Source organism: Tursiops truncatus, chromosome 17 (genome assembly GCF_011762595.2).
Source record: "Tursiops truncatus isolate mTurTru1 chromosome 17, mTurTru1.mat.Y, whole genome shotgun sequence".
In the NCBI taxonomy this organism is placed as follows: Eukaryota; Metazoa; Chordata; class Mammalia; order Artiodactyla; family Delphinidae; genus Tursiops; species Tursiops truncatus.
This window is the reverse complement of record NC_047050.1, coordinates 62,508,098-62,532,800: the sequence shown is the minus strand read 5'-3', so window position 1 is coordinate 62,532,800 and position 24,703 is coordinate 62,508,098. Positions and strand designations below refer to the sequence as shown.

General features: G+C 41.9%; 1 protein-coding gene across 5 annotated transcripts in view; it reads left to right on the top strand.

Moving 5' to 3' along the window:
* Positions 1-24,703, top strand: part of C17H8orf76 (chromosome 17 C8orf76 homolog) — a 43,039-nt gene that overhangs the window by 978 nt on the left and 17,358 nt on the right. For 3 of the 5 annotated variants that reach the window (XM_033842916.2, XM_033842915.2, XM_033842917.2), the window contains exons 2-5: positions 2,150-2,245; positions 2,959-3,102; positions 7,565-8,022; positions 17,439-17,571. In XM_033842916.2, coding sequence (XP_033698807.1) covers positions 2,150-2,245; positions 2,959-3,102; positions 7,565-8,022; positions 17,439-17,571 — 831 coding nt within the window. Of the gene's footprint in view, positions 1-2,149; positions 2,246-2,958; positions 3,103-7,564; positions 8,023-16,416; positions 16,673-17,438; positions 17,572-21,691; positions 22,011-24,703 lie in introns of those variants that run through there. The other 2 variants (XM_019932046.3, XM_019932047.3) reach the window with 2 other exon arrangements.

The following is a 24,703-nucleotide window of genomic DNA, read 5'->3' as shown; positions in this document are numbered from 1 at the left end:
AGGTAGTGTTCCAGGCACTGGGCAGGGTTCCTTGACACGTATTGTCTCATTTTTCCTTAAAACCCTTGTACTTACAGATGTCAGGCACTCAGAAATTACTGAATTGTATGCTTGCTTTATTTCACTTACATTTTCTCCTTGCCACATGCAGTCTTTCAGAGTGACCTTTAGTACTTGATCGTGTAGACTAAAAGCGGGGAATGGGCTTTCAAAGTCATGGGGTACCGCATTAAAAAGCCACAGGTGTGAGATAGGACCCTTGCGTTCCAGCGTTGGCTTTACCGGTTGCCTTTCAAAGTGTCAGTTCCTTATTTGTCATTTGAGAAAAAATAATGTTTGCTGGCTCACAGGTTTATTGTGAGAGTGGAATGAGATAATACTTCGCCAGGTGTGGTATGCTGTATGCTTATAAAGTAAAATCCCCAAATCACTTGTCATTAGAATTTACTTGGTAAATGGTAACGGCTCATAAATTCAGGCCCCATTCAAGTCCTCTTGGTTTCCCCAAGTGTAAAACCAGGAGTTTGGGTTAGAAGATCAGTGTTCCCTGCCTGTTTGGTGTGGGACCAGGTGTTTTGCCTTACCAGCACTTCTCTTCTTAGTCTCACCCTTGTTCACAGCTTTTCCCTCCTACTCTTATCAGAATGGGGTATTTAAAGCCATCCCCATCTGCGCTCTTGCGTTTGAAAGCCAATTTTGCTTGATCATTTCCCAGTAGGATGATGAACATTGGATGGAGGTTTGCAGTTATTCAGTTATTGTTCAAGAAGTTGGGATTGGCTGATAATCTAATAGAGTATGTGACTGGAGAGCAATAAAGTGCAAAGGAAAATTATGGGTTCAGTATATAGGCTGTTGTTGGGTTACACAGTACTTCAGGGAGAACAGAAAAACAGTGGTTGCTAGCTTTCTCCACAATGATGAATCAGGCTAAGGAGGGAAACGATTACTAATTAACGATATTACTAATTAACAGGGGGGCAGTGATACCCAAGCAACTCTTTTAGAAATAGAACCAAGAAATTTTGATGTGATGGTGGAACCATCACAAATGCAGTTACGTTTGAATTAATAATAGTGTGTAACTGACTTCATTCAGCCTCGGTGTGTTTTACTCTGAGTAAAAGGGAGGATGGGGGACTTTCCTGAGGTCACAGTGGTTGAGAATCTGCCTGCCAATGCAGGGGACACGGGTTCAATCCCTCATCTGGGAAGATCCCACATGCTGCAGAGCAACTAAGCCCGTGTGCCACAGCTACTGAACCTGCGCTCTAGAGCCCGTGAGCCACAACTACTGAAGCCCGCGCGCCTAGAGCCTGTGCTCTGCAACGAAGAGTAGCCCCTGCTCGCTGCAACTAGAGAAAGCCCATGCACAGCAACAAAGACCCAATGCAGCCAGAAATAAAAACATTTTTTTAAAAAGGTGGGGCGGGGGGAGGATGAGATACTTCTTTGGAGCTGGAAAACTGGCACACAGTGCTTCTCGTCATTCGTGTTTTCTCATCTTAATGTTCTTTATGCAATAATCAAAAAAGATCTTTCTATCCATAGGGTTTAAATCAGTAGAAAAGTGAATAAGATATTCCAGACGGGCATTTCCTGAGACTTTTCTCCTATAGCACTTTGGCATTTGATTGCACGGAAGCCACCTTTCAGCCTTCATCTCTATTCCCTCTTTGCATCGATTCTACTTTTGGCTTTTACACTTTCATAGTAGCACTATAATGACAGTTCTTCTTTTCTGTGTCCTCTCCATAAAGAGTTGTCAATCCCTATTCCATTCACCCTAAAAATTTCTCTGCAGGAAAACATCTCAGTCTAAAGAACCATCGTGAACTGTGCTAGTTAAATGTAGGTTCCCAAGCATCACAACCCCAAATTGGAAATGCTGTAGATAAAACCATAACTTTTGTGTTTTAGTTAAGAGGTATTGTATTATTGGTATATTTACTACTTGTGATAATTTTCATAAAAACTGGGCCACCGTTAGAATTGTCATTCTTCTTTGTCAGATGTTTTCCTGAGTCTTATCCTGAAGAATTATGTCTTTTTTGAGGTTTAATCAATTATATATGGGAAATTGCTTCTGAGTAGGGGGTGGAAAAGTGTAGTTTCATTCTCTATAATACGCTGTTTTCACAATTTCTAGTGGTTTTATGAAGAAACGGGGAGCAGTGATGATGTTGAAGCTCTGACTATCCAGAAATTCAAAGGGGACCTGGCCTACAGACGGCAGGAGTATCAGGTAGAATTTAACATATAGAAGACTGCACTACTTGAAATGGGCTTTTGTTCTGTCCATTACAGTATATTTAAATAACAGTATACTGAGTTATGAGTGTGTTGTTTGTGAAGATGAATTTAATCTTTTGTGATATGTGTTTGTAATCTTAGAATCCCAAGTTTCTAGCTCTGTATAATTTGTTTTGTTTCCTGTAACTCCAGTATAGAGAGCTTGTTGGGATCCTTGTAGGTCTGTTTCCCCAGGTTCTGTATCTCCTAATTATGTGGGAACCTCTAGCACAGATACTTCATGGGGCCACAGGAACAAAGCACCCGAAAATGTGTAAGGAAAGGAAAGAACTAACAACTAGATTAGTTGTCAGCTTGCTTTACTTAGAGACTTCATGTCATCTTCACAAGAGTCCTGTTGTTATTTTGCTGAGGTGAAAAGGTTATACAGCAAGTTAGTGGCAAACCCAGGATTCACATTCTGGTCTTTTGGGCTCCAGAATGCTTTATTTATAGTCTCCAGCCATTTTTTCTCTACCTTTCAGAAAAAGAGTACTGACTAAAATGCTCAAGTCTTCCTTTAGTTCATTGTAGGGTCAGTTATAACATTACCTTCTGCCTAGGAAACACGTCACCCCCATGACTGAATTCTTTTTTCTACTGTGTTTTCTGCCTTTCTTTTCATCCCTTCCCTTCATTTTCCTTTATTTAACAAATATTTGCCAGAAAGCACTGCAGGAGTATTCCAGTATCTCAGAAAAACTGCCGTCTACGAATTTTGCCATGAAAAGGGATGTCCAGGAAGGCCAGGCTCGGTGTCTCGTTCACCTGGGGAGGCACGAGGAAGCCCTGGAGATTGCTACAAACTTGGTGAGTGGTTTCTGTGCGTATTTCCATTTGCTTCCCTAGGATGGCTGAATGGTTTATTTTGTAAAAAACAAAACAAAACAAAAGACAACTTGTTGCAGCTAAATCTGTGTGTTTGGATAAGCAGAAGAAAATTGTCAGTGGTGGAAGAACTTTATTATGATGAACAGTTTGGAGGTCTAGACATAATCATTTGCTTGTAATATTTTTTCCTGTGTTATGCTCAAAATTTTTCATTGCCTGAAAATCTCACTTGCAAAGGTTTTTTTTTTTTTTTGGCTGTGTCGGGTCTTAGTTGCGGCATGCAGGATCTTTCATTGAGGTGTGCGGACTTCTCTTTAGTTGTGGTGTGCAGTTTTTTTCTCTTTCTAGTTGTATCACACAGGCTTCAGAGCATATGGGCTCTAGTTGAGGAGCGCGGGCTCAGTAGTTGCGGTGTGCGGGCTTAGTTGCCCCGCGGCATGTGGGATCCTGGTTCCCCGACCAGGGATCGAACCCACATTCCCTGCACTGGAAGGCAGACTTTTTAGCACTGGACCACCGTGGAAGTCTCACTTGCAAAGGTTTTTGCTCGTTAGGAGTAAATACTCAGAGTGGAAGGATTATGTGATGTGTTTTCTTCTTTAGGTGTTTTGTTGTTGTTTAGATTTTTATTTTCTAAAATTTCTACAATGAACATATATTACTTTTATAAACAAGAAAAAAGTTTACCAAAAAATGACTAAATATCATACTAGGCCAAGCTTAATCCTTTTTATTCTTAAATGGAGTCTGCAGAATTTTTTTTAAGGAATTTAATAAAAGCAGGTGTTTTTGCAATTCTATATCCTGCTTGTTTTTGTTTTCAGATTAAAGCACCTACAGTTTTTAGTGTAAATTTTATATGGGGACAAGTCTCAGTCGACCAGTCCTAGTTTATAGATGACCAGTTTTCTTCCTCAGAGGGACTTACTGAGGCACTGAGGCTCTGATCTTGAATCCTGTGGATCTCGTTGACCAGAGGTCAGCCTGAAGTACGCAGCCAATTGAGTTGTCCTCCTCCGTTTCATTAACTAAGAGAAATCCCACAGTTTGCTTGCCGGGGTTCATTGCATAGGACCTCAGCCTCTTGCAGTGAGAGGAACCCTTGGTGGTAATTGTCTTCGGAACATGGAAAACAGCTGTGTTTTGTTCACTCTTTTTCTCCCCTCTACTAATTGTGGGTTAATTCTTAAGCTGGAAGATAAGATTACCCTGTTAAGGAAGCACATGGCATGAACACAGTGAACTTGGCGGGGTTTAATGGTGTTCAGTCTCCCTGGTCTGAAAATTAACAGCAACTTCGGTTCTTTCAGTTGCTTTTTCTAGACATCAGTCACCCGTCCTTCCTCACTGTTCTGCTCTCCCATCACCTCTCTCTTCCTCACATCACCTGCATATCACTGTTGTGCTTTGTCTCCCCCTCTAGACCACCGAAAGCAGTGACAGGTGGATTAGTGTCAGGGGCTGGACTGGCTCTCTGGTTCCTTCTAGCTTAGTGAGTGTCTACTGTTGTGGCTCAGAGAAGGATTTCTTGCCAGCAGATGCCATCCAGAGCTTGGGATAGTTACCAGGCAGGAGGAAGGACCAGTCAGAAGACCTTCAGCTCCTCTGTCAGGACTTTGAGAACTGGTCCTTGGGCTGCTGGGCACCCTGGTGGGCAGGAGTGTTGGGAAAGAAATGGCAGCATAGGCTAATAGGTCTCACCCCTTTCTTTGGGTCTCTTCACATGATCTCAGTGGAGCCTGCCCATTTGCATGGTTTTCTCATTTCCTGATGCCCTGTGTTTTGTTTTCTTTTTCCCTACTTGTAGGCCCTCTTCTTGTTACTCGCTCCGGCCCATTTCTGGGTTTTGTCCCAGTGGTGATTGCCCCCTCGTGCTCTGGAGTGGGCAGGTCATGACCCAGCATTGAACAAAACACAGTGAGTCTTGGAGTGCCCAGCAGGATATGAACACTTTATGCTCACAACTTCTACTGAAGTTTATTCACCTCTCTTCTTAATCATTTTTGGATAAAATTTGTAATGGAACTTATTTCTTTCTTTTTATTTTATTTTATTTTGGCTGCCAGTGCAGCCAAAATTTTGTTCTTTGTTGCTGTGTGCAGGCTTTCTCTAGCTGCGGCGAGCAGGGGCTACTCTTTGTTGCAGTGCACGGGCTTCTTACTGCAGTGGCTTCTCTTGTTGCAGAGCACGGGCTGTAGGCTCGCGGGCTTCAGTAGTTGTGGCGCACGGGCTTAGTTGCCCCACATGTGGAATCTTCCCTGCCAGGGCTCAAACCCATGTCCCCTGCATTGGCAGGTGGGTTCTTAACCACTGCGCCACCAGAGAAGCCCTGGAACTTATTTCTTAAACAAACAGTTTATACATCTTATAGCGGCTGATAGGCTCATGTGATAAACTGTGGTAAGGAAACTGCTTTTTGACAGTTACTGACTTTTTTTTTTCCATTTATCACTTCACAAACATTTATTTCAGTCTTACCATGTGTGCAGTTCTGGGTTCGGTGCTAAGGAGACAGAAAACCATGTCCATACCCTGCCCATACATTGCTGGCCTAGTGTCTAGTGGGAGAATCCTAAGCCAGCTAACACGCGTCAGCTCTTCTGAAGTACCTTTCTTCTGTGACTTCTAGTGGGACCGATTGTAGCTCTGCTACTTATAGCTGTGTGACGTCAGGCAGCTTGTCTGACTTCTCTCTTAGGACTCAGTTGCCTCAACTATAAAATGGGGATAGTGGTAGAGTCTATTTTAAAGGATTGTCTTGAGGATTAAATGAGTAAAGCACTTAGAGTAGTGTCTGGCATATGGTAAGCACTCTGTAAATGTTAACTCTCGTCATCATCATTGCATTATAGAAGGAGTTGCAGTACTGTGCACACAAACTCGTTTAAATGGAATGTAGTTTCCAGAGAGTTCTTCACTAGCTAGGCCATCAAAACCATGGTCTGCGTGCTCCACCCTACCCCACCACATACTTGCTTCCGCAATCTGAAAATGTTTGTAAACAGTATAGAGCACTATAGACTGTAGAGGAAAGGTGGCGTTTGCTGTAGGTAGTTTATACGTGTTGCTTTCACTATTATAAATAAAAAACATAAAGATGTGTTACTCAACAGTTATTAGACATCTGCTATGTCTGAGGTGCTGTGCTCTCTACTAGGAATTCAGCATTGAACAAAAACTTCTGGAACTTAATGGTCTCTGGGGAAGGACAGAATACTGAACAATAGTAATAATAAAACCAGATCAGATCTGTCATCGGGAAGGTATAGTATGACTGAATAGGTTACATGAGGCTTTATTTCCTATCTTTTCACTCAATATATGAATACTTAGAATCCTCCTCAAGCTTTCACTCACTGGTCAGCCAGTTTCTTCCAGCTGCATGCTGGGTAGGTTTTTTTTTGTTTTTTTGTTTTTTTGCGGTACGCGGGCCTCTCACTGTTGTGGCCTCTCCCGTTGCGGAGCACAGCCTCCGGACGCGCAGGCTCAGCGGCCGTGGCTCACGGGCCTAGCCACTGCGCAGCATGTGGGATCTTCCCGGACCGGGGCATGAACCCGTGTCCCCTGCATTGGCAGGCGGACTCTCAACCACTGTGCCACCAGGGAAGCCCCATGCTGGGTAGTTTTACTCATATTTCTTGCTCAGTTCTATGCAGGGGCTTGATCTGAATACTAGTAGGCCAGGTTTTCCTTAGACTTAAAATGAACTGAATCTCTACAGACTTTAACTTAGAAAAAGGAGGCTTGTTTCCCTAACCCACAGGGCTTTTGCCATTTGGCAAGTTAGGCAAGAGGTGATGGCTCTGATTAAGGAGACTTGAAAAGGATTTTCTGATCAGAAGGAAACCAAGCAATCCCCTCCAGCCAGAAATAATTGGCCCTGCTAATAGTTACCAGAGAGGGCATTTGGATTCAGTTATGCATCACGAAACACTGAGAGCTGCAGGGCCATCCTGTTTAGGATATCTAGGCCAAGTAAAATTTGGAAATAGAGTCCATTTGAATCCTCAAGGAAATTACGATTTGGATTTTTAGAAAACCTGGAATATTAAAATGGAACCATTAGCACAGGGTATAAAAAAGTTGGCTTGGGTCTTTCAGATATCTGGCTGAAGACAATAAAGATTATAATACAAATGGAAAATAAACTGACACAGAGGTTTTTGGTGCTGAACTTTGCCAGGCCACTATCACCTGGATTATGTGACTGTTGTGACATTAGGGTGTTTGGGAATGACTGGTGATTATTTTGTTAGGTTAGTTTATATTTCTCTAGGTTTATGGTTTTGAACTGAGATCTATTGAAAAATATTTAGTTCACCCTACTTGTGTGGCTACTTGTCATTTATAACATGTACAACTTGGATTTTTAGGCATCTTCATTTTTATATGGGAAACATTCCATAGTTTAAACTTCCTAATCTTTTTTTTTTCTCCTTAGGAAAATAAGGCAACTAACACAGACCATTTAACCACTGTGCTCTACCTCCAGTTTGCTATTTGTTCAAGTTTGCAGAACTTGGAGAAAACAATTTTCTGCCTACAGAAACTGATTTCTTTGCATCCCTTTAATCCTTGGAACTGGGGCAGATTGGGAGAGGCTTACCTGAATCTGGAGCCAGTGCTTGCAGCATTGCTTGCGTCATCTCAGAAACAGAACAGTTTCACCTCGAGTGACAAGGCTATCAAATCCTCTTGTCCCCACTCAGGAAAAGACTGTCTTTTGTGTTTTCCTGAAATGTTGCCCGAGAGCTCTGCGTTATCTGTGGAAACGAGCAGTGGTAATAACCAGAAGAATGAGAAAGCTTTAAAAAATATTCAAAACTGTATGGCAGAAGAGAGAGCAGCAGTGTTGCTAGAAACTCAGATGAAAGCCTGTGCCTCTTTTATACGAACCAGGTAAGCTAAGAGTGAATTAAACACACATGGTGCTAAGCTCAGAGTAAAGGTTTTATTTTTCTAATTTTAAGCTTCTAAAAATTCTAGGCCACACACTTAGTATATGTTTTTAAGATTTTTCCCATGGTCTAGATAGAATCCTTTGAATGCATTCTTTTAGCATGTAAGATTTAAAAACAAAACTATGTTTGCTCAAAAATACAACTTGTATCATCACTCAAGATAAAAGGTTAAAATTGGCAGCCATTAAAATTAGGAAAGAAAATTAAATGTATAAAACATTGACAAAGGGGGAAGCGATACATACATATATATTTTTTTAACATCTTTATTGGAGTATAATTGCTTTACAATGGTGTGTTAGTTTTTGCTTTATAACAAAGTGAATCAGCTATACATATACATATGTCCCCATATCTCTTCCCTCTTGCATCTCCCTCCCTCCCACCCTCCCATCCCACCCCTCTAGGTGGTCACAAAGCACCGAGCTGATCTCCCTGTGCTATGCGGCTGCTTCCCACTAGCTATCTATTTTACGTTTGGTAGTGTATATATGTCCATGCCACTCTCTCACTTTGTCCCAGCTTACCCTTCCCCCTCCCCATGTCCTCAAGTCCATTCTCTGGTAGGTCTGTGTCTTTATTCCCATCTTGCCCCTAGGTTCTTCATGACTTTTTTTTTTTTTTAGATTCCATATATATGTGTTAGCATATGGTATTTGTTTTTCTCTTTCTGACTTACTTCACTCTGTATGATAGACTCTAGGTCCATCCACCTCACTACAAATAACTCAATTTTGTTTCTTTTTATGGCTGAGTAATATTCCATTGTATATATGTGCCACATCTTCTTTATCCATTCATCTGTTGATGGACACTTAGGTTGCTTCCATGTCCTGGCTATTGTAAATAGAGCTGCAATGAGCATTATGCTACATGACTCTTTCTACATTATGGTTTTCTCAGGATATATGCCCAGGAGTGGGATTGCTGGGTTGTATGGTAGTTCTATTTTTAGTTTTTTAAGGAACCTCCATACTGTTCTCCATAGTGGCTGTATCAATTTACATTCCCACCAACAGTGCAAGAGTGTTCCCTTTTCTCCACTCCCTCTCCAGCATTTATTATTTTTAGACTTTTTGATGATGGCCATTCTGACCAGTGTGAGATGATATCATTGTAGTTTTGATTTGCATTTCTCTAATGATTAATGATGTTGAGCATTCTTTCATGTGTTTGTTAGCAATCTGTATATCTTCTTTGGAGAAATGTCTATTTAGGTCTTCTGCCCATTTTCGGATTGGGTTGTATGTTTTTTTGATATTGAGCTGCTGTAAATTTTGGAGATTAATCCTTTGTCAGTTGCTTCATTTGCAAATATTTTCTCCCATTCTGAGGGTTGTCTTTTCGTCTTGTTTATGGTTTCCTTTGCTGTGCAAAAAAAAAAAAAAAGATTGCTGTGGCTATTCGGGGTCTTTTGTGTTTCCATACAAATTGTGAAATTTTTTGTTCTAGTTCTGTGAAAAATGCCAGTGGTAGTTTGATAGGGATTGCATTGAATCTGTAGATTGCTTTGGGTAGTAGAGTCATTTTCACAATGTTGATTCTTCCAATCCAAGAACATGGTATATCTCTCCATTTGTATCATCTTTAATTTCTTTCATCAGTGTCTTATAATTTTCTTCATATAGGTCTTTTGTCTCCTTAGGTAGGTTTATTCCTAGATATTTTATTCTTTTTGTTGCAGTGGTAAATGAGAGTGTTTTCTTAATTTCACTTTCAGATTTTTCATCATTAGTGTATAGGAATGCCAGAGATTTCTGTGCATTAATTTTGTATCCTGCTACTTTACCAAATTCATTGATTAGCTCTAGTAGTTTTCTGGTAGCATCTTTAGGATTCTCTATGTATACTATCACGTCATCTGCAAACAGTGACAGCTTTACTTCTTCTTTTCCAATTTGGATTCCTTTTATTTCTTTTTCTTCTCTGAGTGCTGTGGCTAAAACTTCCAAAACTATGTTGAATAATAGTGGTGAGAGTGGGCAACCTTGTCTTGTTCCTGATCTTAGTGGAAATGGTTGCAGTTTTTCACCATTGAAGACGATGTTGGCTATGGGTTTGTCATATATGGCCTTTATTATGTTGAGGAAAGTTCCCTCTGTGTCTACTTTCTGGAGGGTTTTTATCATAAATGGGTGTTGAATTTTGTCGAAAGCTTTCTCTGCATCTGTTGAGATGATCATATGGTTTTTCTCCTTCAGTTTGTTAATATGGTGTATCACGTTGATTGATTTGCGTATATTGAAGAATCCTTGCATTCCTGGAATAAACCCCACTTGATCATGGTGTATGATCCTTTTAATGTGCTGTTGGATTCTGTTTGCTAGTATTTTGTTGAGGATTTTTGCATCTATGTTCATCAGTGATACCGGCCTGTAATTTTCTTTCTTTGTGACATCTTTGTCTGGTTTTGGTATCAGGGTGATAGTGGCCTCGTAGAATGAGTTTGGAAGTGTTCCTCCCTCTGCTATGTTTTGGAAGAGTTTGGGAAGGATAGGTGTTAGCTCTTCTCTAAATATTTGACAGAATTGCCCTGTGAAGCCATCTGGTCCTGGGCTTTTGTTTGTTGGAAGATTTTTAATCACAGTTTCAATTTCATTGCTTGTGATTGGTCTGTTCATATTTTCTATTTCTTCCTGGTTCAGTCTCAAAACGTTGTGCATTTCTAAAAATTTGTCCATTTCTTCCAGGTTTTCCATTTTATTGGCATATAGTTGCTTGTAGTAATCTCTCATGATCCTTTGTATTTCTGCAGTGTCAGTTGTTACTTCTCCTTTTTCATTTCTAATTCTATTGATTTGAGTCTTATCCCTTTTTTTCTTGATGAGTCTGCCTAATGGTTTATCAATTTTGTTTATCTTCTCAAAGAACCAGCTTTTAGTTTTATTGATCTTTGTTATCGTTTCCTTCGTTCCTTTTTCATTTATTTCTGATCTGATCTTTATGATTTCTTTCCTTCTGCTAACTTTGGGGTTTTTCTGTTCTTCTTTCTCTAATTGCTTTAGGTGTAAGGTTAGGTTGTTTATTTGAGATGTTTCTTGTTTCTTGAGGTAGGATTGTATTGCTATAAACTTCCCTCTTAGAACTGCTTTTGCTGCATACTATAGGTTTTGGGTTGTCGTGTTTTCATTGTCATTTGTTTCTAGGTAATTTTTGACTTCCTCTTTGATTTCTTCAGTGATCTCTTGGTTATTTAGTAGTATATTGTTTAGCCTCCATGTGTTTGTATTTTTTACAGATTTTTTCCTGTAGTTGATATTTAGTCTTATAGCGTTGTGGTTGGAAAAGATACTTGAGACAATTTCGATTTTCTTACATTTACCAAGGCTTGATTTGTGACCCAGGATATGATCTATCCTGGAGAATGTTCCATGAGCACTTGAGAAGAAAGTGTATTCTGTTGTTTTTGGATGGAATGTTCTATAAATATCAGTTAAGTCTGTCTTGTTTAATGTATCATTTAAAGTTTGTGTTTCCTTATTTATTTTCATTTTGGATGATCTGTCCATGGGTGAAAGTCCCCTACTATGATTGTGTTACTGGCGATATCCCCTTTTATGGCTGTTAGTATTTGCCTTATGTATTGAGGTGCTCCTGTGTTGGGTGCATAAATATTTACAACTGTTATATCTTCTTCTTGGATCGATCCCTTGATCATTATGTAGTGTCCTTTTTTGTCTTTTGTAATAGTCTTTGTTTTAAAGTCTATTTTGTCTGATATGAGAATTGCTAGTCCAGCTTTCTTTTGATTTCCATTTGCATGGAATATCTTTTTCCATCCCCTCACTTTCAGTCTGTATGTGTCCCTAGGTTTGAAGTGGGTCTCTTGTAGACAGCATATATACGGGTCTCGTTTTTGTGTCCATTCGGCTAGTCTATGTCTTTTGGTTGGAGCATTTAATCCATTTACATTTAAGGTAATTATTGATATGTATGATCCTGTCACCATTTTCTTAATTGTTTTGGGTTTGTTATTGTAGGTCTTTTCCTTCTCTTGTGTTTCCTGCCTAGAGAAGTTCCTTTAGCGTTTGTTGTAAAGCTGGTTTGGTGGTGCTGAATTCTCTTAGCTTTTGCTTATCTGTAAAGGTTTTAATTTCTCTGTCAAGTCTGAATGAGATCCTTGCTGGGTAGAGTAATCTTGGTTGTAGGTTTTTCTCCTTCATCACTTTAAATATGTCCTGCCTGTCCCTTCTGGCTTGCAGAGTTTCTGTTGAAAGATCAGCTGTTAACCTTATGGGGATTCCCTTGTGTGTTATTTGTTGTTTTTCCCTTGCTGCCTTTAATATGTTTTCTTTGTATTTAATTTTTGTTAGTTTGATTAATATGTGTTTTGGCATGTTTCTCCTTGGATTTATCCTGTGTGGGACTCTCTGTGCTTCCTGGACTTGATTAACTATTTCCTTTCACATATTAGGGAAGTTTTCAACTATTACCTCTTCAAATATTTTCTCAGTCCCTTTCTTTTTCTCTTCTTCTTCTGGGACCCCTATAATTCAAATGTTGGTGTGTTTAGTGTTGTCCCAGAGGTCTCTGAGACTGTCCTCAATTCTTTTCATTCTTTTTTCTTTATTCTGCTCTGCAGTAGTTATTTCCACTATTTTATTTTCCAGGTCACTTATCTGTTCTTCTGCCTCAGTTATTCTGCTATTGATCCCTTCTAGAGAATTTTTAATTTCATTTATTGTGTTGTTCATCACTGTTTGTTTGCTCTTTAGTTCTTCTAGGTCCTTGTTAAACATTTCTTTTATTTTCTCTATTGTATTTCCAAGATTTTGGATCATCTCTACTATCATTTTTCTGAATTCTTTTTCAGGTAGACTGCCTATTTCCTCTTCATTTGTTTGGTCTGGTGGGGTTTTGCCTTGCTCCTTCATCTGCTTTGTATTTCTCTGTCTTCTCATTTTGCTTAAGTTACTGTGTTTGGGGTCTCCTTTTCGCAGGCTGCAGGTTCGTAATTCCTATTGTTTTTGGTGTCTGTCCCCAGTGGCTAAGGTTGGTTCAGTGGGTTGTGTAGTTGTCCTGGTGGAGAGGACTAGTGCCTGTGTTCTGGTGGATGAGGCTGGATCTTGTCTTTCTGGTGGGCAGGACTGCGTCCAGCTGGGTGTTTTGGGGTGTCCATGGCCTTATTATGATTTTAGGCAGCCTCTCTGCTAATGGGTGGGGTTGTGTTCCTGTCTTGCTAGTTGTTTGGCATAGGGCGTCCTGCACTGTAGCTTGCTGGTCGTTGAGTGGAGCTGGGTCTTGGCGTTGAGATGGAGATATCTGGGAGATTTCCGCCGTTTGATATTACGTGGAGCTGGTAGGTCTCTTGTGGACCAGTGTCCTGAACTTGGCTCTCCCACCTCAGAGGCACAGCCCTGACACCTGGCTGGAGCACCAAGAGCCTGTCATCCACACGGCTCAGAATAAAAAAGGAGAAAAAAAAGAAAGGAAGAAGGAAGAGGATAAAATAAAATAAAATAAAGTTATTAAAATAAAAAAAAATTATTAAAAAAATTTTTTTAAGTAATTAAAAAACAAAAAACGGACAGAATCCTAGGAGAAATGGTAAAAACAAAGCTATACAGACAAAATCACACACAGAAGCATACACATACACCTTCACAAAGAGAGAAAAAGGGAAAAATACGTATATATCATTGCTTCCAAAGTCCACCTCCTCAATTTGGGATGATTCGTTGTCTGTTCAGGTATTCCAGAGATGCAGGTACATCAAGTTGATTGTGGAGATTTAATCTGCTGCTCCTGAGGCTGCTGGGAGAGATTTCCCTTTCTCTTCTTTGTTTTCACAGCTCCCTGGGTTCACCTTTGGGTTTGGCCCCGCCTCTGTGTGTAGGTCGCCTTCAGGCTTCTATTCTTCGCTCAGACAGGACGGGGTTAAAGGAGCAGCTGATTCGGTGGCTCTGGCTCACTCAGGCTGTGGGGGAGGGAGGGGTACGGCTGCAGGGCGAGCAGGCGGCAGAGGCCAGCATGACGTTGCATCAGCGTGAGGCGCGCTGTGTGTTCTCCCGGGGAAGTTGTCCCTGGATCCCAGGACCCTTGCAGTGGTGGGCTGCACAGGCTCCCAGGAGGGGAGGTGTGGATAGTGACCTGTGCTTGCACACAGGGGAAACGATATTTTAAAGAAGGAATTTTTCACTCACATTCCACAGAAAGCTACCGAAGAAGGAAATCTGCTCGTGTGTTCAAATCATTATTAATAACACAAATAAACAACGTTTAATTCATTCTACAGGGAATTCCCATGGTTCAGGGACTCCCATGGTTTTGGATCCATAGTGTATAAGAGTTTAGGGAGAGGGGAGAGTACACTGGACCAGTTCTGTAATTTATGAGAGAAACAGACTCTCTCAGGTCTCAGATAATACCAAAAAAACATAGCATTGGGTTTTGTTTTGTTTATTTTTTTTTAACTCTGAAGAATTCAAGAAGTATTGATGTTAACAGTGAGTCTTACTGAAAAGCGGTATCTATTTGGCAGATTTTAAACTTCCTTCAGCGGATGTTTATTTAGCATTGCCTATATCACTTTAATTCAGAAGTGCATTGAATGACATCTGGGTTCCAGGCACCTGCTGGGGCCTGGGATCATAAAGATCATCAAAAAAGAGTCCTTTTCCTTACACTACTCAGTGTATTGAGGAAAACATATGTGCAGTCGGTGACCAGCAGCACAGGTGCTAAACAGTGTGTCAGTGGCAGAGAACCCTTCAGGGACCAGTACCTGGGAGCTGTGCAGAGTGGCAGGAAGAAGGACCTCCACAGATGGAATGGGGCTCCTGGGAACATTTGTCAGTTGTGTAGATGAATGTACTCGATGCTGTGTATACATTATTTCATTTTAACCCTCACCACTCTCTGGGGTACATGTTGGGATCCCAGTGTACAGACTGGGGAGCTGATTTGGAATTATGCCCAAGGTGGCACAGCTGTGAAGTGCTGCCAGGATCTGGACCCAGATCTTTGACTCCAGAGCCTGTGTTCTTGCCAGGATATCTTACGAGAGAGAAAGCACGGCCCAAGGAGTGGAAGGGCTGGTGTAGAATGGTGGTGTCACGTGGTCCGGTGCAGTGAGAGCAGCTTTGGTGGCAGGAGACCGAGAGGTGGGCTGTGGACCCCGAGACCAGAACAGCGTCATGAGCAGGAGGCAGGACCTTGGAGTCAGATCCCATTTTAAGGGACCTAATACATCGTTGTTATTGAGGGAATTAGCCTGGACTTCTGCGCTTGCTTGCTCACCGCTCACCGTCTGACCTTGCACAAATTACTTCAGCTCTCCGATCTCCAGTTTCCTCATCTTGACAGATGGAGAAATGGGGGAAATGCCTACCTTGTAGAGTTGTGAGGTTTAAAGTATCTGAAGCACTTATTGTAGTATGCATTGTGCATAAACATTTGGTAAATGTTGTACTTCTGCTGTTTTGTTTTTATTCGCACAAGGTGTTAAATGTCATCTTAAAGAGTTTGGGCCTTATGCCGAAGGTCTGAAGAATATTTAAATGTTTAAGTGGTGTGACAAGAGCTCTGATTTCGAGGGAGATCTGGTGGCTAGGAGGACGTATTAGAGGAAGGAGTTTGGATCCAGGGACACAAGGGAAGGGGCTGTGGACCAATCAGTGGATGGTGCCGGGGCCCTGACCTAGCACAGTGCGCTGAGAATCAAAAGGGGAAATGGATGGCACTGAGGGTGGAACAGACAGGACTTGGTGACAAGCTGAATGTGTGGGTAGGCCGGGGTGGGGAGGGGAGGACGGAAGAGTCAGACAACCCTGAAGAGTCTGCCTTGTGGGTGAGGGTGGATGCTGGTGCCTCCACTGAGACAGGACAGGGCTGGAGAGCAGAGCGGATCGAGGGTGGGAATCCAGCTGGAGTTTTCCATTAGAAGTGGGAGCTGAGCTCAGAAGAAGGGAAGTGTAGAGGTTGAGCTCCAGGAAAGATCAGCGATCAGATGGAGTGAGAAGCTTTGAAGGCGAGAGGTCTTGTGAGACCTTTGAGAAGGCACTTTCAGTAGCGATGCGGTGACAAGGCAGACTGCAGAGGACTGAGGGTGAATGAACATGAAATGGAGGCAGCAAGGGTAAGCTGTATTTTCAGGTAACTTCAGGAGCGAGAGAGAGAAAGCAAGGACATAATAGAGGCCTCGCGTATAAGTGCCTCCAGAGGCCAGGTAAGGTGATGTGAAGAGTCAGAGTGAAGGCCAGTGAGGTCATGTTCTTTTATAAAACTCCAGCGGCTTCCCATTGCACTTATGTAAACTCCACGTTTCTTTCCGTGGCCTGCAGGGGCTTATGTGAGTTGGCCCTGACTGTCTTTTTCTCCTCTTTCACTACAGTTTGTTTTCTTCTTGGCTGTGTTCCGGCCACAGAGATCTTCCTGATTTCCAGACTCGGCAAGCTGGTTCTTCTGGCAGGGCCCCCTTCCCCTGGCCAAGCCCTCTTCCCGCCGTGAGCCTGCGGCTGGCTGCTCACCATCTGAGCCTTAGCTTGAGCGGTAGCTCAGAAAAGCCTTCCATCACTGCCCCGTCTGAGGTGGATGCTTCGTCCACCCTGTCTTGAGTTTTTGTTTCATAGTCTTCGTCACTGCCTGAGGTGATCTTATTTGCTTGTGCTTTGCTCTCCTTCTGTTCCTTGAGGCAGAAACCTGTCTGTTTTGCTCACCAACGTCCCTCAATGCCTAGAGTAGTGTGGGGGGCATTTCTCAAGGCAGGAAGTGAGTGAACAGGAGAGCTGAGTGCTTCTGGACGTAGCAGTGAGGCCTGAGGGGAATTGGAAAAATCTGCAGTCAGCATTTTAGAAAACAGAGAAGAGCAGGAGGTGTGGGAGGAGAGAAGAGGAGACCAGGCCAGGACCGTGACGGGGAGACCGGGGTGAGCCAGGTGCAGAGTGGCCCTGCGAGGGCCGTGGAGGGGATGGCCCTGCTGTGGGTAACGGAAGCGTGCTAGAGATCCTGTTAGTCCTTGAGGCCCAGGGAGATGGAAGGGTCATAGAGCACCGACTTCAGAGAGCTACATCCTGACACTTCTGGGAGGAGCCTTTGATGGGGAGGTTTGTTCTTTTCACTCTGCATTGTTTGTGCTTTTCAGTCACTTGACTTCTACAGGAAGCTCTTTTGAGGCTTGCTCTCTAAAGATTCCTTTGAGAAGTTTTGGTCTATGAATTTTAGAAAAGATAACTCTCCAGTGTAAAGTTGGGCAATTTGTTGAGAGTAAGGAGCTTTCAGGATTCAAATGAAGGTGAGGACCTTCTCTTTGGCCGAGTTGGACTCACATCCAGCCCAGTTCCTGTGCTGTGTATGAACATGTCCTCACTGCTGTCCTTTATGTGAGCCTACACATTGGGACTTTCTGTTTTTCAGGCTTTTGCTTCAGCTCGCCCAATCTCAGCAAACATCGTTTGCTTTGGAGAGGAACTTAAAGACTCAGCAGGAAATTGAAGCTAAAATGAAAGGGTTCAGCTTCAAAGAAGACACTTTGCTGTTGATAGCAGAGGTGAGTGTGTCCTCTAGGGTTTATGTGAAACAAAGTATCATAGATATTTTTCCTGGCTCCGAGACCACTTTTTAAAAAACAGGGCCAAATCGCGTCTTCTGAAGGACTTCTGTCTCCCTCCTTTACGTGCCTTTTGATCACTTAACCCCCGAAAGTGGCCTCTTCATCCCCTCTGAGCAGTAGCGTGCTGTGAGGCAGGGGCTGTGTTTCGTTTACTTGTCAGTGCTTGTTAGTACCTGCCTGCTTGAACATCAGAAATGCCCGGTAATTGATTCGTGAATGCTGAATAAATGAATGAATGAGTGACTTGACATTTGGGCAGCTCTTTTGTCTGTTTTTTCTCCTGTTCATCCTCAGAACAGCCTGGGGGATGGGGGGAGCTGGAGTGAGGCTCATAGAGGCTGTGACTTGCCCTAAGGTCAGATTTTAAGTGGCGGAACTAGTTTGGAACCCATCCAGCTCCAAGTCCATTTTCTTTCTGCTCCACCCTGTTACTACTTTGATGGTTGCAGAGAAATTCAGATGTCAGGCTTTTTTTTTTAACTTGGTCTGTGGCAGTTTCTCTCTGAACTCAGAGTGATTGCTGGAATTAGATAGCTCTGTGGGGCCCCCCCCAAAATTTAAAAATGTCTTATCTTTTCAGCTAGATTTTAAGGTCCTTATAAGTGAGACATCCTTACAAGGTGTCTTAAACATCTTCATATTCTTCCCCATGTGTGACTGGAATAGTAGTCCTCTGCCTGGACAATGCATGGGAAATACCTGCATTTAAAATAGCTTTTTAAAAAAGAAATGTCTGGGCCCTCTTTGGGATGATAATGTGCATTTCATTTTGTGCTGTTACTTTTACTTAACATTGTGACATGAGCATGACCCTGTATCCTTAAATATTTCTTAATTACATACTTTTTTCTTTTTATAGTTGTTTTATTTGAATTAGGGTCCATATAAGGTCTACATACTGTGTTTGTCTCTTACATCTCTTTAATGTTATAACAGTTCCCCTTCCCCCTCTTTTTTTTTGGTGATAAAAAATATATCTAACATAAAATTTGCCATCTTAATTGCTGTTGAGTGTACAATTCAGTGGCGTTAGTTACATTCACGATGTTGTGCAACCACCAGCACTATTTCCAAAACGTTTTCGTCGCTCCAAATAGAAACACTTTAACCCTACCCCAACCTCTGGTAACCTCTAATCTGCTTTTTGTGTCTATGAGTTTGCCTGTGCTAGATATTTCAAATAGTGGAATCATACAATATTTGTCCTTTTATGTCTGGCTTATTTCACTTAGCATAATGTTTTCAAGGTTCTTCCATATGTATCAGAACTTCATTCCTTTTTATAGCTGAATAATATTCCATTGTGTGTGTGTGTACACACACACACACACACACACCCCACATCCTATTTGTCCATTCATCATCTGTTGATGGGCACTTGCATTGTTTTCTACCTTTTGGCTTTTGTGAATAATACTGCTATGGACATTGGCATACAAGTATCTGTTTGAGTTCCTGATTTCAATTCTTTTGGGCATCTATCTAAGAATGGAGTTGCTGGGTCATCTGGTAATTCTGTGTTTAACTTTTTGAGGAACTGCCAAACTGCATTTTGTTTTATAGGCTGATACTTTTACCTAACATTGTGGTATGATCATGACACTGTATCCTTAAATATTATTTGAGTGCATAATTTTTAATGATTGGATAGTAGTCCAGTTACAGCTTTTGATGAGCTATCATTTATCTACTTAAGTCCTATATTGGACATTTAACAAATATTCAGTACCAACTTTAATAAGTCTTTGCAAAAAAAAAAAATCAGTTTTTGTGTTTGTTTTAGAATAGATTACTGGAAATAGAATCACTGGGTTAAAGTATATGAACATTTTAAAGCCTCAAAGCATGTTTCCAAATTGTCATTGAGAAAGATTGGTTCCGGGAATTCCCTGGCAGTCCAGTGGTTAGGACTCTGCGCTTTCACTGCTGAGGGCTCGGGTTTGTCCCTGGTTGGGGAACTAAGATCCTGTAAGTCACGCGGTGTGGCCAAAAAAAAAAGAGAGAGAAGAAAGGTTGGTTCTGTTTATATATCCTCCAGCAGCATATGAGAATACTGATTTTCCTTCTCCAAACCTAGATATTAGGTTGAACCATGTGAAATTGTCAATATTCAATCATTTTGACCATAAAACCAGAATTTTATATTGAACAACTTAATATTATTACTTTTTAAAATCTGTACTTTCATTGGTAAAAATAGCGCTTTTTAATATTACTGTTTATTTGATTACTAATAAAATGAACAATTTTTTCACACATTCATTGGCCATTTATATTTTGTGAAATACCTAGTCATGCTTTTTCTTCGTTATTTATGTTTCTGCTTTTCTTATTAATTTTAAGAGCTCTTTCTACACTAGGCTTACTAACCTTTTATATGTTGTTTCTATAAATACTGTATTTATAAATACAGTATTTCAGTATTTTCTGAAGTTTATGATACTTTTGATATATAGAAGTTTAAATTTTTATTTGGCCAAAGACTTCTGCAGATTTTTTGACACCTGTGAATGATATACCTGCCGAGCCTGCGTTTTGGAATATTGCATTGTTTGAGTATTACTATTATTCAATTCTCTCTTTTTTTTTTTTTTTGCGGTACGTGGGCCTCTCACTGTTGTGGTCTCTCCCGTTGCGGAGCACAGGCTCCGGACGCACAGGCTCAGTGGCCATGGCTCACGGGCCCAGCCGCTCCGCGGCATGTGGGATCCTCCCGGACCGGGGCATGAACCCATGTCCCTTGCATCAGCAGGCGGACTCTCAACCACTGTGCCACCAGGGAAGCCCCTCTTTTTTTTTTTTAATTAAAAAAAAAAACACTTTTGGTGTTATACCCCAGATTTTAAAATACTGTATTTCATTGAGTCCAAGCAGTCATCAGTCATTAAGAGACATAATTATTTGATGTGCCACTAAAAGAAAAACAAGATGCTCTTTACACTGTGACACACCAGTGGGTATAAGATACATCTTGATTTCAGAGATGTTAAAATACAAAACCAAAAATTGTCTTTGAATTGATGAAAATAACATGCCTTAATAAATCCTGACAGTTGCTTGCTGTTCATCCTGTCAGCTCTAGCCTCAAACAATAAGTAGTCTTTGAAGATTTAAAGCCAGTGGAACCTGTTCTTTGAGTGGGTTTCTAATCCATTATAATTTGAGTATTCATGGACACATAGGGCCTCAGGGTTTGTAGGAAACCTAGGGACCGTCTAGTCCAAATCCAAGTGACAGATTCCCTCTACAACATCCCTGCCAAATGGCTCCCTAACTTTTCATGCCGAATCGTGGGAAATGTTTTGGGACTTAATTTTAGTTCACTGTCCTTTACCAAAGGTGGGCTGATCACTTAGCGAGTTCAGATGCAAGCTTCTTACAAACTTAACTTTGTGGGTGTCTTGTCAAAGAGAAGCTAACGCAGAACCTGGACCTGGATCTGACCAGTAGGGAGCAGTATTGTGCCTTTAGAGTGCGGGGCATGCTCTTAAGTCCCTGAGGTTGCTGTGGTAACCTTTCTGGAGGGATGGAGTCTCTCTGGATCAGGGAAGTGTGGACTCAGCTACTTGCTGCTCGACTGTTTGCTGCCTTTGACTTCTTTGGAGAACTTCTAAGAGAAGGGATCTGCGCTCTCTACACAGCAGCAGTTACATTCTGTGCAAGCGCTGCTTTTCTGTCGTTTACAAGGAGGAAGGATCACTGGTGGTGCATATTCTTGTCAGCTGCAGATGCTCCATATGACATAAGAAGGTTGACTGTCTCTCCCTGTAGCCTGAACGGTACTGCTGCCATGCTAGTGCTTTGGTGATTTGTTTGCTCAGGGGAAGACGAGACTGGAAGTAGGGGATGTTTTACAAATATGGTCTTGGATCACTGCTTCTGAATAAACATCCTTTCGATACGTTGAATTGCTAGAGTTGTCACCTGGCTGCTAAAGAAATCCTTCTGTACGAAATCATTTACACTTGATAAATAGCGTGGTCTTCATCCCGTCATTCCGTGTCTGCTTCCCCTGTTATTGGGACAGGGTTGTTTTTTTTTTCCCCTCCTACTGCAGGTTATGGGTGAAGATATCGTCCCAGAAAAAATAAGAGATGAGGTTCACACAGAGGTGAAGTGTGTTGGCCCTGCAGCCCTGACTGCCTTGGTGATCGCGTCTTCGAAAGAATTTGAAGACAAGTGGTTCAGAAAGATCAAAGACCACTTCTGTCCCTTTGAAAATCAGTTCCATACAGAGATACAGATGTTGGTTTAGTGGTCCCTTTCAAAACAGAACAAAACATCTTGTATTAATTGTGCTGGTTTACTTCAGACAGAATCCACTGCTAATCATGGAATATACTGAATTAAAAACAATTATTTATGTCTTATAAAAATGGCTTCTCTCCCAGCTTATTTCTACTGTGTTCAGTTTTTTGGGTTTTTGTTTTCTTTTTAGATTTTTGTCATTCACTTACGTGAGGCCTACTGCCCCTTTAGAAGATAATCTGTTGGGAAAGTGTATAAAAGAGACTTACAGATTTTATTGTCTTTTAAAAACAGTTATTGTATTATAATCAGCGATGTAAGTATTACGTTGTTTAGGTCAGTTCATCAAGAATGACCAAGAATGCTACAGTGTGATAGTAAACCATTTCCAGGAAGGGTGCCTCGAGGTCTGCGAAGGCTCTGAGACTTTACCACACCTGTCAGCCCGCGCATTAACCTGCCAGTGTCATAGATGCTGCAGGAGACTTGATTACTCGTGGCCCAGGGAACAGGATAAGCTTCAGCATATTTGTATCAGTTCCTTTGCCTCCAAGTCCCAAGGCACGTGACACACATGAGCCCAAACGAAAGAGTGTACGTGCAGTGGGGTGCGTTATAGGAGAGGAACCCTGAGCTTAGGAGACACAGATCCTTTATAACGAACAGTAAGCAGGCCTGCCGTGTGCTCCAGGGGAGAACACTCTTTTTTAAGGGTGTTTACTTTGCAAGCATTGTTGAGAAGATAGTCTGGAATGAAGGGCTGTAAGTGCCTTGCTCACAAGATGTACAGAAACACGAGATCCATGGAGCTCTGTCTCAGGTGATTATCCTCTCCTTTCAGCCACATCATCTTCAAATGCAAAAGGCTTACTTGAATTAGTGGAAGAGCTCCCTTATGAGAAGTGAAATTTAGTAATAGACCAAAAACTTCATCAAGTGTTGTCCCACATAACTTTTTTCTTCCCCCGTGGCTAATGTTTTATTTTCTTTAAAAATGTTTATGGGCTTCCCTGGTGGCACAGTGGATAAGAATCCGCCTGCCAGTGCAGGGCACACGGGTTCAAGCCCTGGCCTGGGAAGATCCCACATGCCGCTGGGCAGCTAAGCCCGTGTGCCACAATTACTGAGCCTGCGCTCTAGAGCCTGTGAGCCACAACTACTGAGCCCACGTGCCACAGCTGCTGGGGCCCATGCGCCTAGAGCCCGTGCTCCGCAACAACAGAAGCCACCGCTATGAGAAGCCCACACACTGCAACGAAGAGTAGCCCCCGCTCGCCACAACTAGAGAAAGCCACACACAACAACGAAGAACCAAAAAGCAGCCAAAAATAAATAAATAAAAATAAGTAAAAATGTTTATGCCTTTGTAAATTATTATAATTACATTTCAATGTTATATTCTTTTTGTTAACATCTTTATTGGAGTATAATTGCTTTACAGTGGTGTGTTAGTTTCTGCTTTATAACAAAGTGAATCAGCTATACGTATACATATATCCCCATATCTCCTCCCTCTTGCGTCTCCCTCCCACCCTCCCTATCCCACCCCTCTAGGTGGTCACAGAGCACCGAGCTGATCTCCCTGTGCTATGCAGCTGCTTCCCACTAGCTATCTATTTCACGTTTGGTAGTATATATGAGTCCATGCCACTCTTTCACTTCGTCCCAGCTTACCCTTCCCCCTCCCTGTGTCCTCACGTCCATTCTCTACGTCTGTGTCTTTATTCCTGTTCTGCCCCTACATTCTTCAGAAACATTTTTTTTAAGATACTATATATATGTGTTAGCACATGGTATTTATTTTTCTCTTTCTGACTTACTTCACTCTTTATGATAGTCTCTAGGTCCATCCACCTCACTACAAATAACTCAATTTCGTTTCTTTTTATGGCTGAGTAATATTTCATTGTGTATATGTGCCACATCTTTATCCACTCATCTGTTGATGGACACTTAGGTTGTCTCCATGTCCTGGCTATTGTGAATAGAGCTGCAGTGAACATTGTGGTACATGACTCTCTTTGAATTATGGTTTTCTCAGGGTATATGCCCAGTAGTCCCACACAGCTTTTAATTTTTTTTTTTTCTCAGTAGAGGGAAGAAAATTCCAGCCCTGGGCAAAAAGGTGAAGTCATCAGGATTTCCCATCCACTTCACCAGCTCGTTTCTCCCTTTCCCAGGCCCCTTCCCAAAACAGACGAAGGTCTGGTTTTGTTTATAGTTTGAGACTCTTTTAGTATGAGTGAGAACATGACTAGCAATTGCAGGTTTAGTCATTTATCTCTAATGTGAAACAAAAGACTATATTTAACAGGCATTTCAATTTTTAGGAACCATTAAAAAGTATGGAAACCCCTTTACCGCTCCCCACTGCCCCCCATCCCTTCATTGAGTCATTAATAATCACTTATTGGGTCCTGTTAGGGGACAGGCATTGTGTGGTTGCCATGGAGACACTGGTTACTGTGGAGTTTATGGTCTGGTTGTGGGTGGCCTGCAGGATAGAGCCCAAAGGGACCGTGGTTGCCAAGCCCTTCACAACACAGCCTTTGGCTCCCAGGGGCTTCTCGTCTTTCCCCGCTCCCAACCTTTGAATGTGTCCTATTTGTCACCTTTAAGCTTTCAGGCCGGCAACTCAGCCTGGAACCTCTCCCCACCCACTGCCCTCACGTGGCTAATTCGTATTCGGCTCACAGGCCTCCGCCTGGTTTCAGCTTCCAGAAGTCTTGATCCCCAAGTGGTGGTAGGTTTCGCGCTGCTCTTTGACCCCTGTATTGGCCCTTATTATGCTGTCTTGTCATAGCCTGTTTGTTTTCCATGA